Genomic DNA, 8,740 nt, shown 5'->3' with positions numbered 1-8,740 from the left:
ATAAGAATTTGCATACTAACAATAATGGAACTAACCCCCCAGCACATTGTTCATTCAGTGGTGCTAGTTTCCTTCACTATGCAAATGTACTGTTTATAAGGCTGGGGAAACCTGCAGTCAGATGAGACTGAATAAGTCACTTGGATGAGTGACAAAACGTTTCTCCCACTGAAAATGTCCAGATGAACTGAATCAACCTTTTGGGATTTACTTACCTGGATGATTAAGCACGCATCAAGACATTATTTTATTAATATTTTTTAAAAAAATAGCAGCACAAATGAAAATTTTTGCAGCACAAACATAGCACAAACGTTTGACATCAAATTTGATTGATTTGGGTAATGTGTGTGTGTGTGGGGGGGGGGGGGGGGGGGGGGGGGGCTGGTTGACCTCTGATGACTTCTAGAAATTTTTATTAATATCTTTAAAATGATAGCAACAAAATCTTTGCAGCACAAACGTAGCACAAACGTTTGACATCAAATTTATTTGATTTGGGTAATGGGGGGGGGGGGGGGGCTGGTTGACCTTTTGACCTTTACATTTTCATTAATATCTTTAAAACAGAAGCAGCACAAACAACAATTTTAGTAGCACAAACCAGCACAAACGTAGCATAGTTGATTGACACCAGTTTTGTTTGATTTAATTAATGTGGGGGGTCTGGCTGACCTCTGATGACCTCTAGAAATTTTTATTAATATCTTTAAATGATAGCAGCACAAACCAGCACAAACGTAGCACAAACGTTTGATACCACTTTTGTTGGATTTGAAGAAGGTGGGGGGCAACTTCACTCACATAAAACAACATCACAGGACCTCCCAATACTTAACGCAAACGTGAAACATAACACTTAAAAGACTTAGGTTGACGGGATGCTGACATGATTCAGATATTAAAATTTTAAACAAAGCTTGTAAAAAAAGTATTAAATATTGGGAAAATAAAATAGCCACACCAATAGATTTAACGTTCACGGACTTTGTTGTTACGCTAGTAGGCATTCACCAATTCGGACACAGCCATTGGTAGAGCCCCATGCTCGGCGGACCAATCACATTGTCTCCTGCCCATAACGTCTAGTGACGTAAGCAGCTGTGGCACTTCCTCGTTTGTTTTCTGGGCTGATGAACCGAAACCAGTCGCCCAAATTCAGAATGCATCTGTCAAGGTAAACACACTGTTTTAATTTTGCACCACCCAGCTGTAAAACAGCGCCGCTGTGCTTAGGTTGTGTTCATCGGCTAGCCAGCGGGTCTCTGTTTTTTAGCCATAAGACTGACAGCTAGCGCTGCTTTAGCCTGCGAACGTTAGTAAGCTATTAACTATAACGGCTTGTGTGGTTTGTCTGGCTCGCTAACAAACTTACTCAGGTAATGTCAGTGGGGACATTTAGCCACTGCTGCAGGATGTGTTTGTAATGTACACACAGCACGGGTCAGGAAGCTAACCTGACTTAACGTGCTGGTCCTCATAAACGATAAAGCAGCCGCTGACACTTCAAAAACAGCTAAATATACAGCTAAGCGTGTCTCACATCGAGCTACCAGTGTTTAGATAATAATAATAATAGCCCACTGGTAATAGACGGGAGCAACTCACAGCCAAGACTGGTGTGCTATAGCATGCTAAACAAAGCTATAATGTATAGCTAGTATTTATTTAATGTTTACTAACTGCGATAAGGATGGTCACCCTGGGCTTTTGGTCCATTCCCTATATTTTCCTCCACCCTCCCAGGTAAATTAGTGCTTTCTAATACATGTGCCCGCATCCTCTCATCACGGCTGTTTTTTCACCTTTTTCAGAGGTGATTCAGTTTAGTTTTTGCAGGGTTGTAATATAGGTTATACTTGTAATGATATTACTCATAATATTAATAAAAAATATTTATATGGCGTTTATCCCAGTTACGATTTACACCTTAAACAGTGAAAATGTATAATATTTAAAAGTCACGTTTTTGGGACATTGTGAGGTAAAGCATACTCTCTATTGGCCCGTTTCTCTTTTGTGTATTTTCTGGCTAACTCAGTTGGTAACATTATTGTGCTAGAAGAGGCTGGACATTAAGGCAGGACTGCTTGGAGCTGCTTAAGCCAGGATTACACTGACAGGGTTTATTTAAATACACTGCCTGTTCCTCTGTCATCATGCTTACATCACTGTCACACACACCCACAGCAACCTCCGAGCCCGTCCTTGTTCCCTAATTGAAAAACTGTCAAGAGTTCACATATGGAGCAAAGTAATCTGCTCCTTATGAAGAAATATGCATAATCACGCTGTTTCTTTTGCTTCTAGGGTTGGAATTTACATGAAGAGGCGAAAGCGGGCCTGCTCTCGAGCTTGATCATTATAGTCTTCCTCCATCTGGCTGTCACTCTCTTTGCCTCTTCACATCGGTGCTCATTTCCTCTCCCTTCACCAACATGCTGTGCTGGGGGAATGCCAAGGATGGGCAGTTGGGTATTGGTGTGGAGAAGAACCCTGTGTTTGAACCGAGGAACTGTCATGTGTTCAGTGGCAGGGGATTGAAAGAGGTCGCCTGTGGAGGCCAGCACTCTGTGTTTCTTATGCATGATGGCAGTGTGTACACATGTGGCTCTAACAGCTGTGGACAGCTGGGTCATGACAAAGCAGGGACTTCCCCAGGTAAGCTCTAAATTGGAAACACCAGATTGGACCACCCTGGTGAACAACATAGCAAGTACGTTTGAGCATGTGCCTGAATTTGGCCTGATTTGGCATGATTTGTCTTTGTCTGTGTTTGGCTGCACAAGCAGGAGGTGAACTGATGGTCTAATAAAAAAGTCAAATTGTATTCTGTTCTCCAACTATAGTGGAGTTATGTATTAAAAACCTAGCTTGTTATTTTGCATCTTTTACGTTTAAATAAAAGTGTTAATCAATTAAAGTAGTTATACAAATGGGCATGGGGTGATGGTGAAATTCTGGGCTGTTACTGATGTTTGGCTGACTTAGTTGCACATAACCAAGGTTAAAACTTCTCTATGATGAGTGATTAGGCACACAAGCAAGATTGGTCTGCACATAGTTGATTGAGTTAAAGAGTCTGTTTTATGTTTTACCTCAAATAATAGAAATCTGTGAATTTCATTTTGTTTGTTTTTTTCTCGCAGCCATTTGATAAATAATAATTCATTTTAAACTGGAATAAATTAAACTCCACTTTCAAAAAACTCAAAGAAATCACAGACCTGGTTATTTTCCTTTGGTATAAGCCAAAAGCTCTTTAGTGGACACCAATAATATTTTATATGGGAGAAAAAAAACCCTGATGCTTAGTCACAAAGACTTTAATTGTAGTAGTTAGTAATAGTAGTAAAAGCATCTCCTAAACTCATTGCTCAGTATACCGTCTGAAAAACTTCAGGTAACTGAAGAAGTTTGTTGAGCATGCAGTGAAATGTCTTTTGCAAGTCTTAGCAGGTTCAGTGGCTGTTGTGTTTTTATCTGATGTGGAAGCAGGATGACTGAGGATTTGAAAAGCACAGACACTCATGTAACAGCAGCATGACTGTATGCTGGAAATGGGCATCATTAGGTGAGTTTGACATGAAACAGAAAGGATTCCTGTTCCCACATTTTGGGCATTTTTCCTAAAATGGTAGTGACTGCAGACATGATGGGTCTGTGTTGGTATTATGTGGGTGGAAATGTGTTCTACATGTTCTTTGTTTTTGCATGTGGGTGAACTTGTAACAGCCCTGAACAAATACAAGAATTGCTGGACCTTAAAAAACATACACAGATTTATTTGAAGTATGTCCATCCACATCTTTAGTTAGATACACTGCATAGATTCTGAGATGTTATCTCACAGGTTGTATAACAAGCTGGGCCGACTTGGCATAATTATATTTTTGTTAGAAGGCCTTTATCATTTTATGTTTATGTTATTGAATCTTTTTAACAAGCTTAAAAAAATTTGACTGTTGATTAAATGCTATAGTCTTACCTCACTTGAAACCACATTATCAACTATTTTGTGTTTTCAATTTGTCTAAAGCAGCTAACCCTTAGTTTAACCTGGTCCTTAGCAGAATACCACCAACACCAACTGCAAAGTCTCGCCCACACATATCCTTTTTGCACGTGCTTCAACACAGCATTTCTCAGTGCAGTTAATAATATACTATTTTCAAAAGAAATGTGTATATTATGTTTCTTGGATCTATTGTATTATTGTGTACAATAAATACTTATATAATAAATAGCATGTAGTTTAAAATATTTAGACTTATAACTGAAAAACAAATGGGTAAAGAGTAAAAGTAATGAAAAGACCTCTACTGTAGATGTGTCATCTCTTCACAGAGGTTGTTGGGGCTCTGGATACCCAAAAGATTGCGATGGTGTCATGCGGTCGGGGGCATTCGATGGCAGTGAATGAACAGGGTCAACTGCTTGCCTGGGGAGCTGGTGATGGGGGACAGCTGGGACTGGGGACCACGGAGACGACTGTTCGAATTCCCAGGTGTCCGTGTAGTTTATAGGAAGAAGGGTTTAGCCTGGCCACACAGAATTACGCATGCCAGTAGGAAAACTTACAGTACTTACCAGCAGCCTAGCACCTACTTGTACAGCGTACATCTGGCCACTGCCACAGCTAAGTGTGTCCATAGAGCGTGCAGACGTAGACAGGTTTATCAGAGCCTACTTGAAAACTGTTAGTCATAGACTTCCTGTAAGTCTTTCACATGCAGATACTGGGAAAATGGGATTTTACTGTAATAAGTGGTTTGCAAAACGTTTTCTAGAATAAGCAATTAGTGCCCTGACAAACAATTTTATTTTTAATAGACAATTTACTGAAAGTTAATGAGGGGAAGAAAGCAGACAAAAGAGACTAAGACTAAATAGATATATCAGAAATATATTTATATCTATATGCTCACAAAATCATTATTAAAAAGAAAGAAAAACTACAGTGACATCTTCATTGTTAATCTATTGGTTACTCAGACTGACCTCAGTGTTATAGTGGAGGAGAAGAAGCCCCATGTAAACATATACTCAGCGAGATAGTTTAATAGTCAGTATTTTGTATGCAGCAGCCTTTCATAATTCAGTTCAACTTAGTTTTATTTATATAGCACCCAATCACAACAATAGACGCCTCAAGACACTTTGTATTGTAAGAGAAAGACCCTACAATAATACAGTGAAAATCCCAATAGTCAGATGACCCCCTATGAGCAAGCGCTTTTGTGACAGTGGGAAGGAAAAACTCCCTTTTAACAGGAAGAAACCTCAGGCAGAAGCAGGTTCAGGGAGGGGCGGCTATCTGGCTCGACCAGTTGGGGGTAAGGGAAGGAAGACATGAGAAAGACACATTGTGGAAGAGCGCAAGAAATTATTAATAACTAATGATTTAATGAAGATTAGGGAAAAAACATATGGTAAGGGAAAAAAGTGAGTGAAGAAGAAACACTCAGTACATCATGGAAGCCTCCAGCTGACTAGGCCTATTGCAGCATAGCTAAGGGAGGATTCAGTGTCACCTGATCAAGCCCTAACTATAAGTTTGATTAAAAAGCAAAGTTTTAAGCCTAATCTTAAAAGGAAAGTGGGTGTCTGTCTCCAAAATCCAAACTAGAAGCTGGTTCCACAAAAGAGGGGCCTGAAAGCTGAAGGCTCTTCCTCCCATTCTACTTTTAACTACTCTAGGAATTAAAAGTAAGCCTGCAGTCTGAGAGCAGAGTGCTCTATTGTGGTGATGCGGTACAATGAGGTCTTTAACATAAAATGGGACCCGATTATTATGGATTTAAAAGGGAGCCAGTGAAGAGAAGCCAGTATGGGTGAAATATGCTCTCTCTGCTCTCTCTAGTCCCTGTCAGTACTTGTGCTGTGGCATTTTGGATAAGCTGAAAGTAGAGCTGGGCGATATAAGATTTTTTCATATCACGATATGTTTTTTTCATTTCAGGCGATAACGATATATGTCACGATATAAGCCAAATTATAATGGCGCTGGCACGGCTGGCAGCCTTAACCCAATTTCCCTCGGGATGAATAAAGTATAATCAATCAAATAACTATATTTGTAAGATTTAAATGTGCCGTTGCTCACGAGTAAAATGTGAAATAATCTGCAGCTTGTTTTGATTTAAATATTTATTTCCCATATTAAGTTCAACAGGGTAGATGTACTTAAGGAACATGAGACTTCAGTTTCAGATAAATAAAGGCAAATATTGCAAACTACACAAAAGGCAGCAGCTAAAGCGTTTAAGTTTCAAAATAGAACAAACAAAACAAACTACTAAATTGTCAGTTCCACTTAGAAACAAAATTTTAATTCTAAAAATAAATCTTAGTTTGTTTTACAGAAGAACAGACAAAATTGACTAACTTTTGTCAATATCAAATAATAAACTGAGAACTAAAAGGAAATTCTCAATCTCTCCTTGTTGTAAAGCTTAGCTTTTCAAACAATTTTAACAGTGACTTTAGTCTGACAAAAGCCGAATGACGAATTAGCGCTTTCAGTCAGAGATTGAGCATGCACCGGTTTATTGTATTTCCAGACTTGCTTTCGGCACAATTTACAGTGCGCGCTACTCTGTTTTTTGTCAGAATTGAATTAGCCGAAATACCTTCACACTACGGAACTTCTATGGCCCTTCCGTTCGACAAGCTCTCCGGCATTGGAACCATCATCGTTTTTTTCTTCGGTAACCTTCGCTCACGCTCTCGGTTGATTTTTCTCTAGTCGGCAAACTCATTTCCTTCATTACCTGGGCAGCCCGGCTGCAAAAACAAATACACATGTGCGCCTTGGCACTTGTGCTGTACGTAACAAGTCACGTGACGTGACGCTGCGGCTGTGATTGGTTCGGCTCTGCGCTACTTAATTTGGATTGGCTGTTCTTTTTTTTTTTTTTTAAGAGGACAAGAGGGATGAGGCCTATCGCAATAGTTTAATTTTTCTATCGAGAAAAAGTTATTTCGCAATACATATCGTTATCGTTTTATCGCCCAGCTCTAGCTGAAAGCTTTTCAGTGAGTTTTTAGGACATCAATAATTACCATACTGCATCCTAGAAGTAATAAATACTAGTTTTTCAGTATCACTCTGAGAAAGAGATTGCACGAAAGGAAGAAAGCAGTTCTATATATTTGCTTAGTGTGTGCATTGAAAAACATATCCTGGTCAAAATGACTCCAAGGTTCCTCACAGTGTTACTGGAGGCCAAAGTAATCCCATTTAGAGTAAGCATATACTAACATATTTCTAAGATTTTTTTTTAGGGCCACGTATGCTAACCTCAGTTTGTAGCGGAATTTAGAAATTATAGGTCATCCAGGTCTTTGTCTTTCAGAGATTCCTGCAGTGTCACTAAGTTGTCTGTGTTTTCTGGCTTCATGGATAGATAAAGTTGGGCATCATCTGCATAGGAGTGAAAATATATGCTTTGCCTTCTAATGATACCGCCTAAGGCAGGGGTGCCCAACTCCAGTCCTCGAGAGCTACTGTCCTGCAGCTTTTAGATCCATCCTTACTTCAACACAGCTGAATCAAATGATTGGATTACCCCTTCAGCATGCCATCAAGTTTGGCAAAGGCCTGGTAACAAGTCATTCATGTGATTCAGGTGTGTCAGAAGAAGGAGAGCGACAGTAGCTCTCGAGGACTGGATTTGAACACCCCTGGCCTAAGGGAAGCATGTATAATATAAACAGAACTGGTTCTAGTGTGGAACCCTGCAGAACTCCATAATTCACCTTCGTGTGTAAAGAGGACTCCCAATAAACATGAACAAATTGAAGTGTTATAATTTTAACAAGTTTGTCTGAATTAGATCTCTCTTGTAAATGAGACGTTGAGTCTCAATGGAGCTACCTGTATAAATATAAGTTGAATAGCAAGTAAAAAGTCTATTAGATAGATATGATTCAAACCACCTTTAATAGCTACAGCATGCGCTTATCGCTGTAATTAAATTATGGTCATCGAACCTCATTGCACTGAGGTTTAGAAGAAGCACAGACAGGAATCTACTGTCAGAGGCCATAAGAAGACCATCTGTAACCTACACTAAAGCTGTCTCTGTAATCTGATGCATTCTAAAACCTGACTGAAACTCTTAAAATAAACAATTTCTCTGCAGATGATTAGTTAGCTGTTTTACAACTACTCTTTCAAGACTTTTTGAAAAAGGCAGGTTAGGAAGGTTGTGATTGGCCTATAATCAGCTGAGAGAATAGACATCAGGTTTGACATTATTTGGAATTCCCAGCCTTTTCATGCATCATCCACTTAAACAAGAAATGTTTTTAATGTGTATTTTTGGCTTGATAAACAAATGTTTTTGTTTTTTTATTTATCCTAGGTTGGTCAAAAGACTGTGTGACCATCACATCTCTCAAGTAATGTGTGGGAATCAGCACTGCATCGCACTTTCTAGAGGTGTGAAAGACAATTTCTTTATAACACCTCATCACTGTTCACGATCTGAATGTTGGATCCCAACTGTGTCCAATCGAGCTGAAATGTATGGCATCAGAAAACCCTCATAAATTCTTAAATTCACTTCATGCAAATTTTAGCTCATCTGTCCGCTCGTCCACAGTTCACTAGAAGCGTTAATCCTTTAACAGTATTGGTCAGATCTGAGTGAAACTTGCACATGGTCAAGGCTGTTTTACGAGCAATCACCAGGCAGTAATGATGGTGTGTGTTTAACAATGTAACAACAAAGTG

General features: G+C 39.3%; 1 protein-coding gene across 1 annotated transcript in view; it reads left to right on the top strand.

Moving 5' to 3' along the window:
- The first annotated feature begins 1,081 nt into the window (after positions 1 to 1,081).
- herc3 (HECT and RLD domain containing E3 ubiquitin protein ligase 3) overlaps positions 1,082 to 8,740 on the top strand; it is a 34,462-nt gene continuing 26,803 nt past the window's right edge. The window contains exons 1-4 of the mRNA XM_063476126.1: positions 1,082 to 1,177; positions 2,311 to 2,661; positions 4,348 to 4,507; positions 8,370 to 8,446. Coding sequence (XP_063332196.1) covers positions 2,439 to 2,661; positions 4,348 to 4,507; positions 8,370 to 8,446 — 460 coding nt within the window. The 5' untranslated portion in view covers positions 1,082 to 1,177; positions 2,311 to 2,438. The remainder of the gene's footprint in view (positions 1,178 to 2,310; positions 2,662 to 4,347; positions 4,508 to 8,369; positions 8,447 to 8,740) is intronic.

Source organism: Pelmatolapia mariae, linkage group LG6 (genome assembly GCF_036321145.2).
Source record: "Pelmatolapia mariae isolate MD_Pm_ZW linkage group LG6, Pm_UMD_F_2, whole genome shotgun sequence".
In the NCBI taxonomy this organism is placed as follows: domain Eukaryota; kingdom Metazoa; phylum Chordata; class Actinopteri; order Cichliformes; family Cichlidae; genus Pelmatolapia; species Pelmatolapia mariae.
Note: the sequence above shows the minus strand (reverse complement) of the source record. Positions and strands in the feature narration are given on the sequence as shown.